This window comes from Gadus macrocephalus, chromosome 23, assembly GCF_031168955.1.
Source record: "Gadus macrocephalus chromosome 23, ASM3116895v1".
Classification (NCBI taxonomy): domain Eukaryota; kingdom Metazoa; phylum Chordata; class Actinopteri; order Gadiformes; family Gadidae; genus Gadus; species Gadus macrocephalus.
The window spans coordinates 9,208,950-9,235,025 of record NC_082404.1 but is presented as its reverse complement, the minus strand read 5'-3'; the positions used below and the strand labels follow the sequence as shown (position 1 = coordinate 9,235,025).

Sequence of the window (26,076 nt, the reverse complement as noted above, 5' to 3'; positions counted from 1 at the left end):
CCTCCCATCCCTGATGGAGCCTGACGGTGATGGAGCTTTGGGCCGTTGTGATGATGGCTAACAGGTCTTGAGGCACTTATTCAGGCTGTTTTCAACAGCCGGACAGTTTGGCTGTTTTAGTCCCTGCAGGGGACACGAGGTGAGTGTGTGTGTGTGTGTGTGTGGTGGGCCTGAGTCTAACTTTGTGCCTCGTGGCGTGTGTTCCCAGGAGCTGTACCCGGCGTTCTGCATCCACAACGGGGGCAACGACCTGGAGCGCCTTCCCACCGCCAGCACCTGCATGAACCTGCTGAAGCTGCCCGAGTTCTGCGACGCCAACCTGATGAGGAACAAGCTGCTGTACGCCATCGAGTCCTCCGCTGGCTTTGAGCTCAGCTGAGGAGGGTGGGGGGGGGGGGTGTCCAGGTGGGTGGGGGGAGGGGGTGTCCAGGTGGGTGGGGGGAGGGGGTGGTTGAGTAGGCCCTGGGTGGGTAAAAAAAAAAAAAAGAAGGAAAGAAAGAAGAGAAACGCGATGATGCACAATGAGCTGCCTAGGACACTGCGTGTGTGTGCGTGTGTGTGTTTGTGTGGAGGGGGGGGGCAAGGTGTGTGTGTGCGTGTGTGTGTGTGTGTGTGCGGACTGCAGCAGGGTCTGAGAGGGATGAAGAGTAACACAACAGTAAAAAAAAAATCAAAGCACCCCCAGCGACAGCCCCACTCAGAAGGAGGCCGTCTCTGAGCAGCACTGCTGCTGCTTACCGGTGGCACACTAGACCTTTTTTTAATTGTATAGACTTTTAAATAACTTTAAATGTTTATTTTCTTTGCTTCTACGCATTTAAAGCAGACTATTACAGACCTATAACACCCTACCGACGGCGTCTTTCTTTCCCCGGAGCCAACGAGCCGGAACGTTATCCGCCTAAATACGGAGGACGGTCGCAAACCGTGCCCCAGCATCATGTGGTAGAGGCAGACGAAGGTGCCACGTCTGGAGACCTCCAGCCCCTCCGGCCGTCCTGCCGACGTGCCGTCCGAGACGGACCGGAAACACAATCTACACTCTGGACCCTCTTCATCGTCGGGCCGGCGGTTATAATGAACAGCGACGTGTGTGTGAAAACGTGTCCGCTACTCCGGTACACGTCCCCCCCCCCCCCCCCCCCCCCTCCCCTGTCGGGAAGAGAGACGTGTGGACGAGGATTGTTATGGATGTGTGAATATGTACATGTTTACAGGAAGTCTTGTATGGAACATTTAATCAGTAATTGTACAGTTATTTTGTGTTCTTGTTCTTTTCGTCATGCTTCATGTCCCTATGGTTTCTCCGCATCTACGGTTTCCTTTGGCGGCGTTGATGAGCAGGATCTGTGTACCGACGGAGTGAATATCGATGAATAAACCCAATTGTTTTGCAATCCCTGCGCCCGGTGTGTTTCTGTGCGCCCTGGCTAGTGTGCGAAGCTACAATCTGCTGATAAAAGTGGACTTTGTGGGGACACGCGGCTGAGTTTTGTGGCCTCTGACATATAATTAAAGAAACATCCAGTTAAGGAGTGCTGGGCACCGCAGCTCTGCCCCGCCGTGCATTACCACATGCACAAATTAAGAAGGTGGCTCCCTCATAAATCTGCCTGCCCTCTAGCGCGCTCCAGTCCCGGAAAGATGCTATCCTGCTTGGACCAACTCCATCCCTCCCTCTCCTCTCTCCCTCTATTTCTCCTCCATCCCCTCTTCCCCCATCCCTCTCTTCTCATCCCTCCCTTCATCCCTCTCTTCTCATCCCTCCCTTCATCCCTCTCTTCTCATCCCTCGTCCCAACCGCTCTTCTTTCGCTCCATCCTTCTCTCTCCTTTCATCCCTCTCCTCTATCGCTCATCCATCCTTCCCTCTCTTCTCTGTCCCTCCATCCCTCTTTCTCCCTCAGCTCTCTCCTGTCCTCCCTCTCTCTCCTCCCTCCCTTCCAGCCTGTATACCAGCCAGGGAAACTGAGTGGTAATTGGGTCTTAAAAAGCAGAGCTGTCTCTGAAATGAGGCGTTCATCTCAATTACTACAAGATTTATTTCGGACTATTAGCCGTGATGAATTCTATCTGACAAAGTTAATGCAGGATGCTATGAATCACTGTGTGTCTGTGCGCTATACTTAAGATCGCTCATCGTCCTCTTAATAACTAATTGAAGCTTTTAGCTTTATTTATCTGAACAGTCAACACCAACAGCTCTTGTAAAGGTGGACTGCACTTTAAGAGAACATTGGACCCGCCCGCCGTGTCATCCAATTCCTGTCTCGGATGAAAGTTTTGAGGCAGTCTAATTTAGGGATGAAGTTGAGATTCGGGTTAATTATAACCATACATCTGAGCATGGTGATGATCATCATAATGTTAATGGTCTTCTCTAATGCTCAACTTAAACGCCGATTCATATCCGCGCTGGTCATGAATCTGATAAATCAGACACTACCGCCATCTTGCGGTCTGATAGTTATGCTTTACTTAAATATATTTGCACCGTTTAGTTTTAATCTTGCCGATTGTAATTGACTGGAGAAATAATTGCATTGGATAAATAAATGAATTGTACGGTAAAGGAAGGGCAACTTTATTTTAGAACTTCATTTCATGTCGGTTATAATCACTTTAGGTTAAACAACAGGGCACAATTGTCTGCCATCTGAGCCGAAATCGATCCGTTCATATTTTCAGCAGTGAAGGGCTTTGGCGTTTTGATTTGTTTCATTTTATTGCCTATCAAGATGTCATGAAACGTTAAGCACGTTCAGTCATACATCGCCAGAGGAAAGTGGAATGTCGTGTCGGATAAGACTGTAATCATTTACACTAGCGGTATCAGCCGTGGTGATGGTGATGATGTTGATGGCGGCGGGATGTGATTATCTTTTCTTACTATCCATTGGGGTTGAGGATGTGATTAAAGAAGGGCTCTGCGCTGCGATTTTAATTGGTTATTGACCGCCATAATGTCTTCTATAATTAATAGACATCTATCATCTCGACTCGTACCCGCTGCCTGGCGCGCGCTCCGGCCGAGACGTCCTTCTCTTTCAAATCAATGGCGGGCAATTTCTTCGTTTCACTTAAAACTGAAATGACCCGCCCGGCTTTACAGTCGTAATTAACCTGGGCAAGTGGATAATTCCCTAATAACTTTATCCACATTATTAACATGTGAGCTCATTCGTTTCTGCCCAGTAGGCCTATTTTTAAATGAAGAGGCCTAGGCCTATAGTTTGTCAAATATTGGATTCAGAAATAATTCAAGTTTAACAAGAGTCTCTCATCTTCTAATCGGCATTCCAGCACTTCGATGATTTCGATTGATCAGGACTAGTCTCCTGCTAACAATAATAATATCGATACTTCCTCCAGCAATGTTTGCGCCTCTCTCGGCGGCCAGAAGATGGCGCAACAGGCCGGAACGCAGAGGACGCGTGTTTCTACAAATTCAAGAGAACAGTCCAACAAAGTTGGCAGAAGTACATTTGATTAACAAGGGAAAGAAAAACAGGGATTGTCTCACAATACGTTTGGGATAAGGAGGAGATTAAGATATCTCGGGACATGCGCAGTACCGCTTCTGCACTGAGCGACTTGGCGGTGCGCAGCGGTGAGCCGTTATAAGAACCCCGCAGAGAAGCGACTCCACAAGACGCAGCGCTCCCAGAGACTTTCCCCTTGAACAGGTAAGTTTTACTGCACGGTAACGTGATGTTGTTTGATGTTAAGTTATTTTCTTCTGCTTAGAGGCTGATCCATCTAGCGCCACTGTCCGCGTCACAGTCGCGTCAGTTGATCTCCCTGGTGTCTGCGTCGCTCTCTAACCGCTTCTTCTTCAATATGGTCATCATGATAATATGTAATAATTAGTTTATTGGTGTTATCTCCTAGTCCCAATAAATGCATCAACAACATATACTACTTGAGTTGCAGTATCAGCATACCCTAACGAGTGAAAAACAACTTAAAACTATATTTCAGCCTTGATGGGCAGGTGTTTAAATGACCTCCCCTGTTCGGGTGACACAGTGTTTACGGAACCAGAGGTTAGTGAACAAGTTCGGTTTTGGCACTACAATGATGTTCCCAACATTAGTAAGCAATGCATTTATTCAACAACCTCCCTCAGTTCTGTAACTTTGTGGGAGCCAGAGGCAGAGCCCTGAGGAACCCCTTCAGGTGATACGGTGCGCACCAGAGTTCGCTGCTTATCTTTTAACGACAGGGAGTACAGGGAGGAGAAGCTTCCCGGTAGCTGCTTTCAGAATCGCATTCCTGCTGTCAGGTGTGTTGACACGGGGATCGGCTCCGAGGAGAGGACTGTTTCTGAGGATAGTTGCCCCAACCAAATGTTTGACGACCAGGGTCCAGGTCAAGGTAACATGGATGGACGTGATGTCATCACTTGACCCACTTTCGACAAAGAACCATTCGGTCATGTTATAACACGACCCATAACGGAATCGACCCACAATTGGCGAAATGGTAAACACAACATAATTAACCACTTTTTTAAACAAAACCTATATTCAACCTAGAAAAAAAAGAAAGTTTAACTTCCCTAGTAAGAAACTCTGACTTATAATAGTAGGTACAGTCGGCCTATTGTCGAACCAAGAGAACTACTTTTCTCAGCGTATCAACACATCTTCTGGGCGCTCTGGTCTTCAGCCACCGCTGCAGCTCTTTACTTAAACTGCAGGTGAGTCCAGAACAGCTATTTTCTATTGTAAACGTTTGCTTTATATTTAATATATTTAAAGATACGTAACTTGCGCAGGCCATTATCAAACAATGCTTATTGCGTTGATAACATTGCTTTAAGGTAGGCCTATACATTATGCTTTTTCCGCAATGGTGCTAGCTGTCAACGTCGTGCAGCTTTCCAATTCGGAAATTAAGACGTTATTTTGCTTTTGCACTCAATGGTCTTTTTTGAGGGCCTTTTTGAACATTGCCAGGGATGGGGCAGAGCGTATGTGGAGTGGTAGGCGTTTCCAGAGTGTGGGAGCATTGGCTGGTAACAAGTGGAGCTGTTGGGGTTGCGTACTTTTTAAATCTGTTTGATATTAACTTTGACCGTTCAATTTTTACAAATAGTCAAATTGCATAGGCTTACTTTATGGGTCAGCAATGTAATAGGTTACAATCCAATAAAGGCACATTATCAACAACATCAACAACAGTATTCTCCAACATGATGTTGGAGAAGAATGTTCTATTCATCCCAGTGTGGCCTGTTGTTTGAGGCCCTGTGTGTTGGTCTCAGAGACAGGTGATGCCTGGTTCTGTTCTGTTGGCTTCTCAGAGCCGGTACGCACTGAAGCATTGTGGGTAATGGCTGACCCACATTTCTCTCTCTGAGGGCGCTTTTCATCAGGACACTCTTGTGTTCTGAGTGAAAAGACACACACACACACACATACACACACACACACACACACACACACACGTACACACCCACACAAACAAACACTGTGTGCGGAATGCTTCAGACAACAAAGAGCGCGAGAACACCTACACACACAAACACACACACACACACACACTCCACGCACACACAAAGAGACTACAAACTATACACAGGCCATACAAGCTCTTTGTGATATGCACACAAACAAACACACACACACATTCACAAACATTGTGCCACATACATTGCAAGATACACAGAAACACACACTGTGCCCATATTGTTTTCTTCAAAGTTGATTGCATATCTCAGACGAGTGGAGTGGGTGTAGGAGAACGTACTTAGTACTACCAGAGAGTTCAGTCTGTAAGCATACCTACAGTCAATCATTGTTTTTCTTTTTACACTGTACATGTGGGATTTCCATACTCTTATATAGTCTTATCTCATATTTGTAATCGAGGTAGGAGTAGTCTTTGGTGAAACCTGATCTGTTTATTTTAGATAGCTGGCGGGATGAATACGATGGCGTGCAGAGGAGCGCTGCGTAGGCCTTCTCAACAACAACACATATGTCTTCCACTGCTAAATAAAATAACAGCAACCGCCTGCCCCACAGAGTGACATGCTAGGGGAAAAAGTGTTGTTCTGTTTTTCTTGTAATCATCAAAATAAGACTATTTGAAGTATAATTTAAACCTATAGTAACTAACCTAACACCCAATGACAAAAACACTAGTAGCAACCCATCCTAACACATATCAAAACAAAGCTTTAATTTACTCACCAGCAGTCTCGGGCAGCAAAGGTCACAGGTTATATTTAGCAAGCTGAACTAGTTCTCTGGTTGTTTCCAGATCTGACGGAATTGTTCTGGTGCTAGTGGGATCCGAACAACAGTTGCATCTGCATATAAATAGTTGGATAGAACAAATGTTATATTATTCTAATTTGATCAACAATCATAATAGTGCAAAGTTTTGAACAAAATGTGCACCAGTTGAACATGGTTATCTTATCTTCAACCCGACTCACACTGATACACTCAACGTTGTTTGCTCCTCAAATGCTTCAATGGTCCTTACGTGTCTTAAGTCCTCACAAGCAATTAACACGACAATGTTTAATCTGGTCAAAGCATCCTTATAGTACTGAAATGCATTCTAAAAGCGTAGTATAATCTAATACTTTGCTAATATAACCTCTGAGCATTGAAATATCCCCACGAGATAGCCGTTAGAATTGAAATGATTTTCGAGCGTTGGATCTTCTATTACTTCGACAAGCTATCTTTAAAGTATGTAAATGCATCAAAAAACAATCTCCAAACTTTTAGCTTCCTTGCTCCTTGAGGTCTTCTTCTAAGTCAAGGTCAAACAGTTTTTCTTTCATGATGAAATGCACCTCATGGTCATTCCATGCAATGTGCACGGACGACAAAGCAACAGCCGCGTGTGACGTAGCATGTTATCGTTGTACAACATGCTCAAAATATTAATAACAAGACAAACAAGCAGCAGCTGTCCTTCCTGTCACGTGTCTTGATAATGTCATGTGTATTAATACTCATGTGTATTAATACACTTATCAGATCTGAGTGTCTGAAGCTGTGCATCAAGGCCAGGCCAGCATAGCGCTGTCCCTCTCAGAGCCATTATGTAACCTGACTGTCCCGCCGAAAGCTTCTCCATTCCTATGCTCCCCCCCCCCCCCCCCCCCACACTCATATTAAGATGCCCTCTCCTCCACCGTGGCCAAGGGATGTAGCGCCGCTAACACCGCGCTAACAGCGCGCTAACAGCGCTCCTAGCCACGGTCCCTTCACCGCACGCACCGCTAATCTCACTGTGTCACTAACGTAGCTCCGCTATCTCTCCATTTGTAGAGCCCAGAGGAGGAGCCTAACTTCTGACGCAGGGCACCCATCCACACCCCCATCCACACCCCCATCCACACACCCCACAGAAGCATGGTGGACTACTACATCATTCTTGGAGTGCAGAGGAACGGGTCGGCGGACGAAATCAAAAGAGCGTAAGTTATCCGCTCGCCTTGCCTGCCTGTCGGGTGCTCTATGATGAGGTAACGATGAGGAAATTAGTCTTATTTTAACATTACTGGCCATGTAGACTCACACGCACACAGGCATGCACACAGGCACGCACACACACACACACACCCACAGCCACAGAAAGATAGACAGACACACACACAAATTGTATTTGGTTATACATACAGTACACTCACAGAAATACATATTGTGTTTGGGTGTAAACACACTCAGACACACTCACACAAGGCTTACGGTTACTTTGTGACATCATGCGGGTGACCTTCGTGTTCTCAGGGTCAACTAGCTGGAATGCCAAAGTACCACTGAGGGGTGCCTGACTACACCCCCTCAGCTCTTCTGTTAAACCTGTTGGAGCTGTATGGAGGACAGTGCACATGACAAGGGTGGTACAGGTGTGGTCTAGGGCCCTGTGGGGCAGGGACCTATATCTAGACCATAGAGGGCTAGGCTAACCCTAACCCTTAATGCTTATTTAGGATTGGCACAACATGAGAAATCCCATTATTCATTCTGATGAACAAGCCAATATAGAGGTGGAGGTTAGGACAAAGCCAGTGAACAGAGACAGCAATCAAACTGGTTCTCATGACAGTAAGCTACTTTGCTGAGCCACGACACGCTCTCTGTCAAGATGTATTCTCTGCTGTGTGTGTGTGTGTGTGTGCGTTACTGTGTGTGTGTCTGTGGGTGCGCGTGAGTCTGTGTGTTTGTGCATGTGTGTCTTTATTTGTCTTTCTCTGTTGGTTAAGCTGTGTGTTTGTTCACCCAAACACAATGTGTGTGTGTCTGTGAGTGTGTGTTAGTGTGTGTTTGTCCCTCTCTGTAAGTTTACTATTGGCATTCATTCCATTAATGTGCGTGTGTGTGGGTGAGTGTCCTTGTCATTATGCAAGGTTATGTGCAGGGTTTTTGTGTGTATATGTTTGGGTGTGAGTTTGTGTCTCCTTGTGTGTTTGTATCTCGTGTGTGTTTACGGTAGTCTTGGTTACAACCCTAAAAAAAGATCAGATGATTCTCCAGGGCTTTAACTGCTAACTGTTTTAAAGCAGTGCCTCTGTGGCATCATGCAACCATATGATTGGAATGGACACAATCTCTAGAATACATTAACAATATCGTGTATTTATCGTGTATTACAACCGATTTTCCAAAGGTACCGAAAGCTGGCGTTAAAATGGCACCCGGACAAGAACCCTAACAACAAGTGCGAGGCAGAGAGGAGGTTCAAAGAGCTAGCAGAGGCCTACGAGGTGCTGTCGGACGGTGAGCGATGAACCCGTTGTGCTGGTTACCATGGTTACCCTTTTTCCTGGTAACCTGCTTTCCTGGTGTTACCCATTGTCCCTGGCCACCTATTGTCTATGGTGACCTGTTGCCCTGGTTGCCTGTCGTTGTGATTACCTGATGCCGTGGTTACCTGTTGGCCCAGGTTACCTGTTGCCCTGGTTACCTGTTGCCTACGGTAACCTGTTTCCCTGAATACCTGTTGGCCCAGGTAACCTGTTGTCATGGTTATCTGTTGTCCCGGTTACCTTTTATCTCATTCACCTGTCTTCAATGGGCACCTGTAAGATAGCCTTGGGTTTTGTGTGACACGTGCCGACGCTGAGTCCCTCTCCTCTGGCCCCAGTCACCCAAAGGACCACGTATGACCGCTATGGAGCCGAAGGAATGTCAGGCAGGATGGGCGGCGGATGCGGAGGGAGTTCAGGTAGGACGTTAAGACGTCTTGAACATGACTTCACACCAGCATGACATCAGAACATTAAAACATCCACATCCATTCCTATTGTACTCTCATGATGCTAGTGATTATTGATGGTGTATTGGTTGTTGTATTGATTATTGGTGATGTATGGGTAGATGCATTGATTACTATGTATTCGTTGATATGTTGATTATTGGTGATGTATTTGGTGATGTATTTATTATCCATGATGTATTTGTTGATATGTTGAATATTGGTGATGTATTGTTGATGTATTTATTACTCATGATGTATTTGTTTATATGTTGATTATTGGTGATGTATTGTTGGTGTATTGATTATTCATGATGTATTGGTGATGTATTGATTATTGCTTGTGTATGTGTTGCAGGAGGCCACTATGAGGCTCACTATAGTAGTAGCAGCTTCACATTCCGTAATCCACAGGACGTTTTCAGGGACTTCTTCGGTGGTGCGGATCCGTTTGCAGATTTCTTCGGTAAGGCCTCTAAACTCACTTACCATAACCCGCCAACCCTAACCCTAACATTGCACCCCGTTCATAAATCAAACTAACCTCAACCCTTACCGTTCACACATCTAATACAACCAAACTAACCCTTATCGTTCACTCCTGTAATAAACCCTAACTAACCCTTTCTCTTACCTTTCACTCCTGTATAAACCCTAACTAACCCGTTCCTTTCACTCCTGTAATAAACCCTAATTAACCCTCACTCTTACCTTTAACTCCTGTAATAAACTCTAACTAACCCGTACCTTTCACCTTACCCTAACTGTCACATATGTGCATCATGAATCTCATCATGATGAAACCTGCCTTATTTCGGATTAATGCCGCTGATATTGTTTGCTTCCACTGTACAATTATCTATTGAATCCCTCTGATCCTCAGTATTGCGTGTCTGTTCAAGCACAAGTATGGGCAAGTCTAAACAGTTGGGTGTGATTCCTGCACGTTCAGAATCAGAACAAATTGATATGCAGTGAATTAGACCTTACGTTACACCAAAAACAGTTATATTATTCCTTAAGGTGGCAGTCACTGTGTCTGTATCTGTCTCTGTCTCTCCCTGTTTCTGTATCTCTTCGATATAAGGAACGAATAAGGAATAGTGTATAAAGAAGCTCACACTGAATGACAGGCAGACCCGAGTGCTACAGCTGTATAAATAAGTTTTGCAAATGCGCATGCGTGCACTGTGATTATGGATTTAATGCTATGCTATACGTGCACACTCACTTACAGAGGGGGTATTTTACACGTTAACCTTTCTCCGCTGTCGTAAAGCCTTACTTTATGAACCAGGAATGCAAAAAACAAACCTTACCCTCCTTTTCCAACTGGGTTAGGCCTAGGTTAACGCTAACGTTGAGAAGTAACACAGGGATGGTTAAGACAATCAAACACAATCACACAGTAATTAATATGTAATAATTGTAAACTAGTGTCAGTCCTGAAACCAGCTTGGACAGAATGAAATTTAATAAATGAGTTACTCACTTTGTTGTATTGCTAACACTGTATTGCTAGTTTAATAGTATATGACTATTGCTTGTAGGTATAGTATTTGCTAGTATGCCTACTTCAGTTTAAAAGTAATTGATAGTAGTTAGTATTGTATTATTATAATATCTTCACTTATTAGTATTGCTAATATTGCGAACATGATAGTCTAATTGTAGGTAGGTCGCTGGGCAGTGATTGGCTGGTGTGGTGTTCTCTGATTGGCCGGTGCTGTGGACAGGGTCTGGGTTGGTAGGCATGTGGTCTGAGCGCCTGCAGCTCTAAATATGGAGAGCAGACAGTGGACCGAAATGAGGACCTACATCACTCTGGTGGAATGCTTTCGAAAATAGCTTCTGTATTAAAACAAGAGTAGCTTGAGTAACACCAGGGAGGGGGGCTAGTGTGTGTGTGTGTGTGTGTGTGTGTGTGTGTGTGTGTGTGTGTGTGTGTGTGTGTGTGTGTGTGTTTGCAGGCGTACACACACATACACATTGACACGTGAAAGGTTTGGTACAACTTGCGTCATTGTTTGAAACCTGAGAATTTCCAAATGCTTGTTTTGATCGAGAACTTCAAAAGTCAATGAATCCGCTGTTTGAGCTGGAATTAGAACACCATGAGATTTATAAAAAAACATATTTTGGCTGAGAGTCTTAGGAAGTAGGGAGGGCGTATTTTGACCCTGCGCAACTTAGTGATACCTTTTTAGCAACGTCCCTGCAATATAGTGAGCAGAATTGTGTATGAAATTTGTGTTCACCATGTCGTTATACTGGGAAGCTCAACCCTCACCCGGACGCAGACATCAAAATAAACTGCTGCTCAGACCGACATCCACACATCCACACACACCGTAGGGATACAGGAAGTGTACAGGAAGCCTCACCCTCTCTCGGACATGATCATTAAAATCAACTGCTTTCCGGAGCAAGTTCCACACATCCACACATCATTATACTATAAGTGTCAGAGAAGCTCAACCCTTTCTCCACCCATTCAAATTTTAGTAACAGTTACAAATGGCATAGATTACTGAATTCATCACAATCATTTAAGAAATATAACCACGTTTAAAGCGACCGGCTTTTCGAAAAGGAAGTTGAACAGCGTATATGGTGTGTTTCCACCCAAAAGCAGGTAGATTTAACCTTAGTGTGTTTCATGGTTGGTCCATCAGGGTTTGATAAGTAATCGCGGTGTTGTGACCCCCCCCCCCCCCCCCCCTCCCAGATGACAACTCCTGTCATGGGGGCCTCCACGGGGGTCTTGGAGTTCACCATGGGGGGCTGACCCACAGCTCCGGCGGATCCTACTCCCAAAGCTTCAGCTCCAGCTCAGGGTTTAATTCTGGTAAATACTAACGTACTACCACACAAACACACACAACAGCAATCCTTTCGCTGTCTGCTCACACCTCTAGGCCAGATGTAGAGCTCTAATCTAGCTGTTAAACATTACGATTTTGAACTCTTATATAGATGTAGTGCTCCGGGACAGATGTTAAACTCTAATCCAGATGTTGAGCTCTTAACCAGATGTTTAAATTCTAATCCAGATGTTTTCCATATGTAGAGCTGTAATCCATCTGTTACACTCTAATCCAGAATTAACCTTGAATACAGAGGTAGAGATTTTATCCAGTGGATTCAACAAATCTAGATGTTGAATCTCTAATCCAGATGTTTAATCTTAAATCTGTAATCTAGATGTTTCCCCTTTAATCTAGATGGTAAACTGTGATGTAGATTGTGAAACTGTAATCTGTTCAACGTTTAAACCATATTGAAGATTTAAACATCGAAATTTGCACCTAGATTTAGAGCTTTTATCCAGATGTTTAAAATCGAACCCAGATGTTGAACTCTTATCCAGATGTTTGAACACAAACCCAGATGTTGAGCTCTAACCCTGCCTCTCTGTCTCTTAGGGTCCACCTTGGGGCAGTTGGGGGGGATCGGTGGCGGCTCTATCGCCTCATTTGGCTGCGGGGGCGGGGGAGGGGCGAATGCCAAATCAGTCTCAACCTCCACCAAGTTCATCAACGGCAGGAAGATCACTACCAGGAGGTACAGTCTGTCCGTCTATCAGTCTGTTTGTCTCTCGGTCTGTCCACCTATATAGATACACGTATGTAGGTACATACGGTGGCTTGTTATGAAGCTAATTCAAACGTTCATCCGTTTGTGTGTGTGTGTGTGTGTGTGTGTGTGTGTGTGTGTGTGTGTGTGTGTGTGTGTGTGCGCGTCTGCGTGTGTTTGTGTGTGTAGGATCGTGGAGAACGGCCAGGAGAGGATTGAGACGGAGGAGGATGGTCAACTCACGTCTGTGACAGTCACCGGTAAGGCGGAGGAGCACAACATGTGCTGTCATTAGTACCTCCTCCTGGTCAGCCTCCTGGACAGGAAGTAGCCCCTCCGGAACAGGAAGTGACTCCGCCTCCTGGGCTAACCACAGGAAGTACAACAGGAAGCAGTGCTGGTATAGCCAGATGCCACTAGAGAGTCATTCCTCTGGCTGTACATCTCTCTCTCTCTCTCTCTCTCTCTCTCTCTCTCTCTCTCTCTCTCTCTCTCTCTCTCTCTCTGTCTACTGGACCAAATTGTTTTTTCATCTCATTTTAAGAGCAACCAATATTGCAATTCCAATGGTTACTCTTCAATAGATTCATTATATTTAGTATTTTAATTCTTGGTATTGATTTTAATATTGTTTTTATTTTGTACCATTATCCCTTTTCTTTCCTGCCTGCTGGTTAGAGAGCTTAAAAAAGTAGAAGCACCTGATTGGTATAGCGCCTGATTGGGGCTTTTACAATGCCATGGGACCATCTTAACCAACCCGTCTCTAACTTCGAGCAGCATGTCTCCATCCTACGTGAATAGAACTGAGCAATAAAGTATTAACCTGTGTGTTCTTTGGGTTTGCCTGGGGTCTTTTATTGTTATTTGTTTTCCATCTATGCATGAGCATGTTTTTAGGCGCTTCCCTGTCAACGGTTAGCCCACGACCGGCACTGCACACAAATTAACATACTGTACTGGGTTGTGTGGACTTTGTAAAAAAAAAAAAAGCAAAACATTTGAAAGTTAATAAACATTACCTGTGTTAGTCATATGTCGTGTGTGATGATTTGATTGGCTGCTTGACATCAACACATGCACGCTCCCCTCCCCGCTGCCCCCTCCACCAACACGAGTCCATCACCACCGTTACCTCACCCCCACCGCGACCTCACCAGCATAACATCATCATCACCATCATCTCAATATTACTAACGAATATAAAATCACCAAAATAACTATAAAATGATCTTGCATTCATCAGAATAACCTCATCAGTTTGCTGTTATTCTATATAAAAGTGAATTATTTCAAATGTTTATTTAACTATCAACTATTCAGCCATTAACCAGACGCATTATCCAAAGCTTCAGACGAGTGAAGGAGGAAGGGGTTGGTGGGCATCTTGCTCAGGGTAGGACTTTAGATACTGGGGACTATGATCTCTCAGATGGCACACTGACCACTACTAGACTATCACTTGTCTGACAGGGCTTCACAGTGAGTCGAGGAAGTCAACATTTTACAGAAAAACGTGTTGCCTTCAATCATAGTTCATAAGGATGATGTGCAGATGTGTTGAGCAGATCTGTCAGGGCTTTATCATAAGCGTGGGCAGGTATAGGAGCTACCTTGGCAGGTACATAAACTACCTCGTTCGGCATATGAGCTACCTGGGCTGGTTTATACCTGGCCCCTCTTGTCCTCACTCTTGTGTGGTAAATTAAGTTCCACTCTTTGTCTTCTAACCACCATGCCCCCTGTTATTAAATAGGGACAACATTTAACAGATACACATGTGACCTTCTAGCATAGTTTATTAGGATGGGGTCATCCCTATGTTCCCCGACCCTATTTTTAAAATAAGGTCCTATGTTCCCCGTTTTTCCCAAAAAGGGTCCTATGTTCCCCTGTAGTGAAATATACCGGGGAGCATAGGACCCTTTTTGGGAAAAGCGGGGAACATCGGACATTTTCTGGGAAAAGGGTCCTATGTTCCCCGCAATCTATCAATCTTTAAAAATATTTAAACTTTGACGCGACATTCGCGTGATGACAGCCAATCGGCGTTCAACAGCCTGGCCACTGAGTGACATGTGTAACGTAACAGCCAATCAGCGTTCAACCGGCCAACTCATTGCAGTGCAGTCCGGGGTGAACTGCAGCATTGAGGAGAAAGTGATTGTTGCCGCTTGCGACTCCCGGAGCTCTTTATATAATAGTATAATATAATTGTATAATAATATCACGGCCAAAAGCTCTGTGCACCTCCGGATGGCCGTAGCGCGGGGAGCTCTCGTAGGGATTGGGCTTCTCGGGGTTTGTTTACCGGCGTATGAATTGACTGCGTCAGGTTCTCCGACGTCTCTCCCTCTTCCACAAAAGGTAAAGACATGCAATGGTAGTTTTCTCGGCCGGAATTTGGCAGTAATGGTGGAAAAGTAACAGACCGGGGAACATAGAACCCTTATTTTGATAAAGGGTCCTATGTTCCCCAGTCTCATACAAAGAGGGGAACATAGGACCCGGGGAACATAGGACCCGGGGAACATAGGACCCGGGGAACATAGGACCCGGGGAACATAGGGCCCGGGGAACATAGGGCCCGGGGAACATAGACACGCTCCCATTAGGATTATGTGCAGATGTGTTGAGCTGATCTGTCAGGGCTTTATGCTAAGTGTAGGCAGGTATGGGAGCTACCTGGGCAGGTATATAAACTACCTGGGAGGTATATAAACTACCAGGTCAGGTATATAAACTACCTGGTATATATAAACAAAGTGGCAGGTAAAGCAGCTACCTGGGCAGGTGTAGCAGCTAACAGGGCAGGTAAAGCAGCTAACGGGGCAGGTACAGCAGCTAACAGGGTAGGTATGGGAGCTACCTGGGCAGGTATATAGACTGATGCCTCTCGTCCTCACTCATGTCTGCTAAATGAAGTCTTTGTCGTCAAACCACCACGCCTTCCAGTAATTAAAAGTAATCTGCCAGGGACATTTTCATTTCGCTAGGAGGACAAAGAATGACCTTTAGTAGACAAATCCATTAAATGACGAGCAAAATAGAATGTGTATCTGCGATAAAGGGCACTTGTGTGTGTGCGTGTGATCATTTGTGTACATGAATGAGTGAGTGTGTTGATCGTGTGTGTGTGTTTTTTTTTGTTCAGTTAATATATGTTTATGGAATTTGCCCACGGCCGACCAGGGGATGGGCCATCATGTTGGTTCGTGCACAATGAAGTTCAGCTGCAAAACAATCCGTTCACAGTTTATTCCTCTAAGTGGTCCATCGAAACCTCAAGTTGCTGCAGCGGACAGCTGTTCTAGCAGGCCTTGGACAGGCTGACATCTGACTGACGTCTGACATCAACACCCGTCTCACCTTTTGCCCTCACAACCACGACCTCACTACCACCACAACCGCACCACCCCCGTGACCTCACCACCCCCGTGACCTCACTACCACCACAACCGCACCACCCCCGTGACCTCACCACCCCCGTGACCTCACCACCCCCTTGACCTCACTACCACCACAACCGCACCACCCCCGTGACCTCACCTCCCCCGTGACCTCACTACCACCACAACCGCACCACCCCCGTGACCTCACCACCCCCGTGACCTCACCACCCCCGTGACCTCACTACCACCACAACCGCACCACCCCCGTGACCTCACCACCCCCGTGACCTCACCACCCCCTTGACCTCACTACCACCACAACCGCACCACCCCCGTGACCTCACCTCCCCCGTGACCTCACTACCACCACAACCGCACCACCCCCGTGACCTCACTACCACCACAACCGCACCACCCCCGTGACCTCACCACCCCCGTGACCTCACCACCCCCTTGACCTCACTACCACCACAACCGCACCACCCCCGTGACCTCACCACCCCCTTGACCTCACTACCACCACAACCGCACCACCCCCGTGACCTCACCACCCCCGTGACCTCACTACCACCACAACCGCACCACCCCCGTGACCTCACCACCCCCGTGACCTCACCACCCCCGTGACCTCACTACCACCACAACCGCACCACCCCCGTGACCTCACCACCCCCGTGACCTCACCACCCCCGTGACCTCACCACCCCCGTGACCTCACCACCCCCTTGACCTCACTACCACCACAACCGCACCACCCCCGTGACCTCACCACCCCCGTGACCTCACCACCCCCGTGACCTCACTACCACCACAACCGCACCACCCCCGTGACCTCACCACCCCCGTGACCTCACCACCCCCGTGACCTCACCACCCCCGTGACCTCACCACCCCCGTGACCTCACTACAGCTTGACATCATCGTGCCCATCATCTAGCCACTCATTATGTTCGACAGTTTAAACTAATTTAAAATCAGAACCATACAATACTATCACATTTCTTCTGAATATCCATCAGTTTGTTGTTTTTAAGAGTGAGTTTGTGAAAAAGTTGATTTAACTATTAACTATTCAGCCATTGACCAGAAGCTTTATCCAAACGAGTCAGAGGAGGTAGGAGTTGGGGTGCATCTTGCTCAGGGTTTGACTGCAGCCCCTGGGGATTGATCCAAAATCCTTCAGGACTCAAACACTCTGACCACTACTAGACTATCATTCATCTGACAGGGCTTCACAGGAACGCACTAGAGGAAGAGGGAGAAAGCTTGAACCCAAACATGGGTGACCTTGTATCACAGTTCATTAGGATGATTTGCAGATTTGTTGTGCAGATCTGTCCGGGCGTTATGGTTAGTGGTTAGCAGGTATAGAGGATGTTTAGGTATAGGAGCAATGGGAATATATAGGAGCTATCAAGGCAGGTAAAGGAGTTTCATGTGCAGGTATGGGAGCTACCTGGCGCCTCTCGTCCTTACTCATGTTTTGCTAACATGAGTAAGTTCAACTCTTTGTCTTCTAACCACCACACCCCCCTGTAATTAAATGCAATCTGTGGCAGTGACATTTTGGATATCGCTGGGAGGGCAAAGGATGACCTTTAATCGGAAATGCCGTTAGGAGAAAGACAAGATAGAGTTAGTTTCTGAGATTAAGTGCATTTGTGGACATTTGTGTGTGTGTGTGTGTGTGTGTGTGTGTGTGTGTGTGTGTGTGTGTGTGTGTGTGTGTGTGTGTGTGTGTGTGTGTGTGTGTGTGTGTGTGTGTGTGTGTGTGTGTGTGTGTGTGTGTGTGTGTTTGGGTGCGTGTGTGTGTGTGTGTTTGAGTTTATGTCTGTATGGAATTTGCCCACGGCAGACCAGGGGATGGGCCATCATGTTGGTTCGTGCAGAATGAAGTTCAGCTGCAAAACAATCTGTTCACAGTTTATTCCTCTAAGTGGTCCACCGAAACCTAGCTGGAGCTGCAGCGGGCAGCTGTCCTAGCAGAGATTGAAAAGTTGTGGGATTGCCACATTTAATAAAGGCAGGGAATTTAATTATTAAAAAATATATACTTTTCTCTGATTTGTTTAAATTCTCCTAACATCCCATCAACAAACTAAAAGGATATATCAAATGCTCTGACGAAATAAAGAATACAATCCGGTATCTGATGCTGTCGCAGGCATGTAATAAGCCCGTCCAATCCATTCATTTGGGTCAAATGAAATTATTGGTTATTATTGGTGCATTAGCACCAATAATATTTCTTTAATTGCAATATTTAGTTTCAAGTGCTTTTAAAAATGAATATTTGAAACGCAGCCGGCACCGTTTGGTTAATGGTACAACCATGCCCTCTCATGGATAGAAACGACATGCGCCTTTTCAGCGAAAGTAAGCTACGAAAATACACAGGATTTTGTAGTCCTTAATATTGAACAGGATTGTCACATGTGATTATTATTCTTTTTTTAAATCGGATAAAAATTCTGAGTTTGAAGTCAGAACTACAAAAGAATGATCACATGTGTGGACCTAATCCTCTTCCACACTGTAAGAATAAAACGTGAGCGGCACTATATTGTCCGAAAGAATAAGCAAAGGATTTCATTCACATCTTTAACCAAACGATAAAGTTAATTTATGAATTTAACCACGTTTGATAATAGTTGCAATAGGCGATCTGACAACTTATTGCGCTTCAGTCAAATGAGCCCGTCTACACACCCCCCCCCCCCCCCCCCCTAATTTTTACTCAAATGACCCGCTATTTAGCTATTACGCGGACCTTTTCAATTATAATAACTTTTATATAGGCTATAGCCTACGATTTGCGCTCATGCCTCGGTTAAAACAGTGCAGAGCACTTCTGATCGCATAAAGCACCAGCAACCAAACCAACAGGTATATCGGAGGCTGTGAAAAATAGTTCTATACCCGGTGGTCAATAGTGATCATGACCACCTATAATTTTCCGATGGTTTGGGTAAGAATTTGAAGTTATACAACTTGGGAAATGGCTGGGTGTAGTCTAATATGACATATCTTCAGCGCGTGGTGGCCACACCGAACGGCCCCCAAACAAATATGCCGCTCAAATCTCACTCTAGAGTCTAAGGTTTTATGAAAACTTGCCCGCCCTCGATACAGACTGCAACGACAGCATTGACATTTTGGCATACATTCTTTGTCTATTCCATGGCGTTTGGAGCGTGGGTGTATTACCATTAGTATTTGTATTTGTATTTATTTATTTATTTAAAGGACAGTGCACATTGATTAACATTTCTGTAAATGCGCCAGTGTTAGCCAGCAGGCTAATTTTCAACTGTAGTGTCCACTAGATGGAGACACATTGCTTAAAATAATAAATAAGTAAGTCAAAAAATACTATGCAATAAAAAATTGGATCAACGTTTATACGTTGAGGTAGTGTTAAGCATAGGAGTTAATCTCTCTCTTTCTCTGTTTCTCCCAGATGTAGAAGAGGAGGATGTGTGGGGGGGCTTTTGGAGACCGGTTCCCTTCCTCCCCCTTCCCCCTCCCCCCCAGCTCCTTCTCAGACACTCAACCTTCGACCCCAGAGGAGAGGAGGAGCACCACAACAGAGGTCGGAAAACACATACACACTACGTACACACACACACACACACACACACACGTACACACACACACACACACACACACACACACACACACACACACACACACACACACACACACACACACACACACACACACACACACACACACACACACACACACACACACACACACACACACACACACACACACACACACACACACACGTGTGTGTGTGTGATTGTGCGGTGTGTATGTGAGTATGTGGGTATTAATATGTGTGTGCGTGTGTGTGTTTGTGTGTGTGTTTGTGTGCGTGCATATGTGTGCAGGGTATCTGGACACAAGGAGGAAGAAGTTGTGCTTAAAGGAACCTGACTCCCGGAGGAGGAGACTCTTCCCCCGCTTCGGTGCATTCGGCTCCTGGTTTTAGAAGCAGCCCAACAAGACGCACTGGGCCTGTCTGGCTGGCCTGCCTGTCTGTGCCTGTGTGTCTGTTTATCTCTCTGTCCGTCGGTCCGTTGATGTTGTGCTTCAGCAGCTGACTGTAAATCCCAAAGTACGACTGACTGTAGCGGCTGAGTTTTTTTGGCCACTTCAAATAGCTCTTAAGTCTATTTAGGACGGGAAATTTCATAAAGATTATTTTTAGTCTGTTAGCGATGCCACCGTTTGACCCTCTCGCCTCCTGGAGAAAGAACTTCAACTTTGAACCATAATCGACTGTCTCATCAATCATCCCTCTCTCTCTCCTCTCTTCTGATTGGATGGTTCCCCGAGCCAGGTTGGGAGGGGGTGAGGGGTGGGGGGTTGGGGGAGAAGGAGGAGGCGAGGGAGTTAGAGGAGGTGGAGGAGGGTAATGTGATAAAGACTAAGGTGGTGAATTAAAACCACAACACTTCTACAGTGTGTAGCTGGCAAACAGCTCAGAGAAATCATGTGATGTCTGAAAATATGCCTTTTCTTTAAAGTAATATTATAAATAAAGCTTATCGTTAAACATATGTTGCGTTTTGTCTCTATTTAAACTGTGTGTGGAGGCCAGGAGGGAGAACAGTGGGGATCAGAAGAGACCTGTACGAACCAGTAGATATAAGTAGAGACCAGCAGATACCAGTAGAGAACAGGGAAGACCAGCAGAGACAAATTGAGACCTGTTTAGACCAATAGGGAGACCATCTCTCCTAGAGACCAGAGGAGACCAGTATAATCCAGTGAGTAGGTGAGACCAGAAGAGGCAAGGTGAGACCAGAAGAGAGAAGTAGAGATCAAGAGTCAGAAAGGTAGAGAAGTATAAACCAGTAGAGACCAGTAGATACCAGTAGAGTCCAAGAGGGAGCCCAGTAGAGAGATAGGAGGTGAGACTGATTAATACATCTAAAACAACAGAGACCAGCCAAGTCTACTATGGACTAATAGGGAGACAAGGTTTGAGCAGAAGAGACAAGTAGAGACTACGGGAAACCAATAGCAACCAGCATGACTGATAGAGGCCATTAAATTCCCTGAGAGACTGAGATTGAGCGAGAGAGTTGGAGAGAGAGAGAGAGAGAGTGAGAGAGGGGGGGGGGGGGGAGAGAGAGAGAGAGAGAGAGAGAGAGAGAGAGAGAGAGAGTTTGTGTGTGGCAGTGAGAGAATGAGTATTGCAGCACCCTGTGTTGCCATAACAGTGACGACATGGCTGCCTTAACAGCGGTGGGTAACGGTGTGCATCAATAAGACATATCAAGGCAACCAAATCAGCTTGGTTACTATGGACACCGGCAGCGTGCCAAGCAGTGCTCCGAGCTTTGTTTACATCTGGAACTCAACTGCAGATTCAAATAGAATACAACTGCAGTGTATCCGAAATAAAATGAATAGTGTACATCTGTATGTAATTATGCACATAATGTATGTGTTCGTTTGTATATGTGCGTGTGTGTTTGTGCGTGTGTGTGTGTACGTGTGTATGTACATATGTACTGTATGTTGTTCATAACACTGTACCGCATTTCATTTACTTGGTGTTATATTACAGATACAATTATAAAACAATATGAAAAGTGATCAATACAAATATATGTATTAGTATTCTAAACAACTGTCTTGAGTATACTGACTCCAAGCAACAGCGTCTTAAGTTTCATCCCCAATGTCTAGCTGGATTCTACTTTTATTCTACTTATATTAAATTATCAGATATTTAATATAGGTACTCCAAGAAGTGCATGAATTTAAACCGTTAACTTTTACTTAACCCTAAAACCTTACCTCAAACCTTAACAAAAACCAAACCATTACCCTACAACCAAACTTTAAAATCAAACCCTTATACCCAGAACCAAAAAATCACACACTTAAACCCAACCCTAAGTGGAAACAATTGGGTTTGTATACCCTGGTTTAGAATCAAACTACCCAGCTTCAGTCCTAAAATATATAACTAAATCAACTGAATTAGGCTGACAATGTTCTGAGCTAAATTAATCTACCAGCGGACATAACTATCAAACACAAACAGTTGCCCCAGACACTGCAGGGTGGGACCCAGCCTCTCAGCGTTGTCACGGTGATGCTGTCACGACAACGAGAGGGGGCTGGTTTGGGAGGCTGGGTTGGGGGGGAGGGGGGGGGGGGGATGGCAGGTGGTTGTGTGTCTCGGAGGAGTCTTTAGAAGTCTATTTTTAGAGGCTCGTTTTAAACCATCCGTCTGGGTCTTGTGCTCTGGAACAGAGACAAAAACGCCGGATAAAGGCCCTTAACTGCTCGCTGAATAAACGGCCCTCATTTATCAACTACATTCACAAATGCACCTGTAAAAAGAACACCTTGGACTGCAGCCAGGACCCTGATATAAAGTAGTATAAAGTATACTAGCATCAGTGTCAAATACAGGCGCAATATTGTCTCGTATGGTAGTGTAACTTTTAGAAGAACAGTATAATAGTATAATGGTCAAAACTATAGTAGTTTAAAGCAATTAATAATATCTATATATATATATATTTATATAAAGTATAAGCATTATATGGCATTATTTGTGAAATATAGACGTATACAAAGAAAATATGAGCAACAGATCCTAGTCCTAGATCTTCTTGTCCCCACTCCAAGCCTGTATTGCGTAGTTCTTATATTCTGCTGAAACACACGGATCGAACACATCAGCCGTGGAAACGGGAGGACCTCAGAGAATCACTGAATAGCCTGGACACTGCGTTATAGCAGCACACTGAGCTTTATCTACGGCTGTGATGATGAGAGAAAAGTCTCTCTGCTGAAGAAGTAAAGGGAACCTGAAGGTGTCAACTCAGGTATGAAATGTCTGAATTAGCTATCAATATTTTTGAAGTTTGATCCAAGTTGATTTGAAAATAAAAATCACCTGAATATAGCAAAAGTTAAAATTTTAAAATATGTATTGAAAAAAAAAGTAGGGCTTCATAAATCTAAGGTGAAAATAAAAGGAGAAACTGAAATAGAGGTAATGGAGTTAGACAAATTTTCTTTATTTAAGGGTATTGATGTACCCCCAGTGGAGCCATTAGAAAAGTACAAGAATTACTTCTTGTGCAGAGCTGGAAGTTGGTTTGTCTTCAGGTGAAGATACCTAATCAACAAACAACATAAAATATCTGAAAATAAGAATCAGACCAGACCAATGAAATTGAAATGTAATGTTCTGTGAAAAGCAACACCCACTCACCTGGTTGGTCCTCACATCAGTAGTCGAATTAAAGGAAGCCAATCGAATGTGCTTCTGAATAAGGTATTTTACCAATCGTTAAACCTAAACCTAAACTCCAAGCCTGAGCCTTGAATCTTAAACGTTACCATAATCGGGGAAGCCCAACCCTAAAACCAGCCATAAAAAGAAACCCTTAAACCAACACAAAACCTTAGCCCTAATAGGAAACCCGAACCCTCAACCCTAACACTGATAGGGAACCCTTACCCACCTTACCCTAGAACCAAAAAAACTAAAAGCCCTGACAGACTGAACGTCAAAGAAGCAGCAGCGACGAAGGCAGTCTGTTTTGTTGACACACGTCGCCTGGGTCTTTGCAAAAAAGTTGCACTGGAACACAGAGCAAAGACTACCGCCGTCGGCCAACTAGAACAAACATTCTGCGCCTGCGTAAGAGGAAATATCTCTTCCTACCAGCAGGTTGCGGTGGTCTGTATTGTCTTTCAAAAATGGACAACCTAGGACTGTGGATATAGACACATTGAACAAAGCAGAACTCTCCCTCAGACGGTTTCATGGTACAGCTACTTCTAATTGAGAATTTGTGAAAATAATGAATGATCTGATGAGATAAAGGGAAAAATTGAGACAATCTCTTTGTGCGTGCCCTCTTGACGACCTTGTTTGCTGCTTTACTCACCTCTGTCTCTCTTGCATTGATTCGCTAAAGCTGAACAGCCAATCCGAGGGATATCTCTGGCTGACGGCCTCCATCTCTTGATTTAACATGCTGGATCGGCCGCAGACACCCACCGATGGCCTGACATTGTCAGACGGCCGCCCTGATGTGTCTGGGCCTTAACCCTAATAGGAAACCCTAACCCCATATCCAAACCCTAGAACCTAACCCTAATATAAAAACCCTATCCTGAAACCAGAAACCAAACCTTTCAACCAAACCTTAGCCCTGAAACCGACTGACAACCCTAAAGCTTAAACCCTTACATCAAGAAAGCACAGGAGAAGTTTAGCTCTGTTCATGCTTTATCAAACACAGGTTTAAAATATGCATATTTCAAAATATCCATGCATATCCACACATAAACCACAATGTCTATGCATAGATACACACATTTATATTAGTATATTGTGTCTATTGAATAAAATATCCCCGTTGCCTGGCAACAGTCTTTACAAAGGAAGCATTCGGTGGGGTCAGGGGGGAGACAGGAAGTAGCAGCACAGTGGAAACAAAATGGACGCCCGGTCACACTCAATCCGTGTGTGTTTATGTAAGTGCATGTGTTTTTATGTTTGTATTTATGTCTGAGTGTGTATATACTTGTTGTTTGTTTATGTTTTAAAATGTTATATATATATAGATGCCTGTGTGTATGTTTGTGCATGTTGAATGGATATGTATGTTTGTGTATCTTAATCTTGTATGTTTTTGTATGTGTGTGTATTTTGAATGTGTGTGTAAGTTTCTGTATGTTGTACGTGTGTGTAATTGTCCATGTTGTATGTGTGTGTGCATGGGGGTTCTGTATGTTGTTTAAGTTGTAGGTGTGTATGTGTTTATGTAGGTTGTGTGTGTTGTATGTTTATGTGGGTTGTGTCTGTTGTTTGTGTGTGTAGAATCTTTGTGTGTGTTTGTGCGTTTCTGTGTGTGTGTGTGTGTGTGTGTGTGTGTTTGTTGGTTGGGTCACTGGTGGATGTAAGGGTCTCTAGACCAATCCCCTGCCTCGCCTCTCTTCCGGGAGGCCCCGCCCCCCTCACAGTAGTGGTGGTGGTGGGGGTCCCGCGGACGGGGCTGGGGGTGTGAGCGCTGCTTGTTCCTCTCGTTGTGGTCCTGCTCACGCTCCACCCCGCCCCCCCGGCGGTGGTGGTGGTGGTGGTGGTCCCTGTACCGTCCGCCACCTCCACCGCCGTCCTCACACTCCTCCTCCTCCTCCTCTTCCTCCTCCTCCTCCTCCTGTTCCTGTTCCTGCTGATGGCGGGGCTGTCGGGGGTGTGGCTGGGGGTGGGGCTGCACCCGTGGCTCCGTGTGGGCGGAGTCCCGGCTCTCGGGGGTCTCTGAGTCAAGCGTCTCCTGGCGGGAGAGGCCGCGCGCCCGGCTGCTGTTGCCGTGGTGATGGTGGTGGTGGTGGTGGTGGGGCTGGTCGGCGCGGCCGGTGGAGGAGCGGTGGTGGACGTGCTGAGGCCTCCTGGAGGAGTCTGTCCTCAGGGGGCGCTCCTCCTCATTCTGCTCCTCCTCCTCCTCCTCCTCCTCCTCCTCCTCCTCCTCCTCCTCCTCCTCATCCTCCTCTCCGTCGGCCTGCTCCTGGCTCTCCTGCCGCTGCTGCTGGTGATGATGATGATGATGATGATCTGAGGCCTTCCTTTCCACTCCTCCTCCTCCTCCTCCTCCTCCTCCTCCTCCTCCTCCCCGGTCTGCTCTCTGCTCGCTCCCTCCGCTCTGAAGATAGCGACACATGCTGGTTAAAATATGCTAATAAACCTGCGAGCACACATGCTACCACAGCAACCTATCACAACAAACCCACTGCACACTGGACGGCCTACATGCAGGACCATGAACACACCAAACATTACCGGCCGCGGTTTTCAACACTAGTGTCATAAGAGGGCCCTCGGATGACCACAA

At 45.6% G+C, this 26,076-nt stretch overlaps 3 protein-coding genes across 15 annotated transcripts in view; 2 read left to right on the top strand and 1 right to left on the bottom strand.

Annotated features, from left to right (window-relative positions):
• The window catches only part of ube3c (ubiquitin protein ligase E3C), a 31,187-nt gene extending 29,790 nt beyond the window's left edge, over positions 1 to 1,397 (top strand). For all 4 annotated transcript variants that reach the window (XM_060045811.1, XM_060045813.1, XM_060045810.1 and 1 more), the window contains exon 24: positions 209 to 1,397. In XM_060045811.1, the coding sequence (XP_059901794.1) occupies positions 209 to 379 (171 nt within the window). In that variant the 3' untranslated portion in view covers positions 380 to 1,397. The remainder of the gene's footprint in view (positions 1 to 208) is intronic.
• Positions 1,398 to 3,530: 2,133 nt separating this feature from the next.
• Positions 3,531 to 20,763, top strand: dnajb6b (DnaJ heat shock protein family (Hsp40) member B6b). 2 transcript variants are annotated; one of them, XM_060045815.1, is made up of 10 exons: positions 3,531 to 3,685; positions 7,298 to 7,446; positions 8,640 to 8,749; positions 9,117 to 9,197; positions 9,586 to 9,693; positions 11,956 to 12,075; positions 12,653 to 12,791; positions 12,993 to 13,063; positions 19,656 to 19,787; positions 20,092 to 20,763. In XM_060045815.1, exons 2-10 carry the CDS (start codon positions 7,382 to 7,384, stop codon positions 20,190 to 20,192), a joined length of 927 nt encoding a protein of 308 aa, XP_059901798.1. In that variant the 5' UTR covers positions 3,531 to 3,685; positions 7,298 to 7,381; the 3' UTR covers positions 20,193 to 20,763. The 2 variants fall into 2 exon arrangements, with proteins under 2 accessions (XP_059901798.1, XP_059901799.1); XM_060045816.1 differs by lacking the exon at positions 3,531 to 3,685 and having other exon boundaries at positions 7,415 to 7,494.
• A 3,692-nt stretch (positions 20,764 to 24,455) lies between these two features.
• cacnb2a (calcium channel, voltage-dependent, beta 2a) overlaps positions 24,456 to 26,076 on the bottom strand; it is a 63,204-nt gene continuing 61,583 nt past the window's right edge. For all 9 annotated transcript variants that reach the window (XM_060045575.1, XM_060045576.1, XM_060045578.1 and 6 more), the window contains exon 13: positions 24,456 to 25,887. In XM_060045575.1, coding sequence (XP_059901558.1) covers positions 25,135 to 25,887 — 753 coding nt within the window. In that variant the 3' untranslated portion in view covers positions 24,456 to 25,134. The remainder of the gene's footprint in view (positions 25,888 to 26,076) is intronic.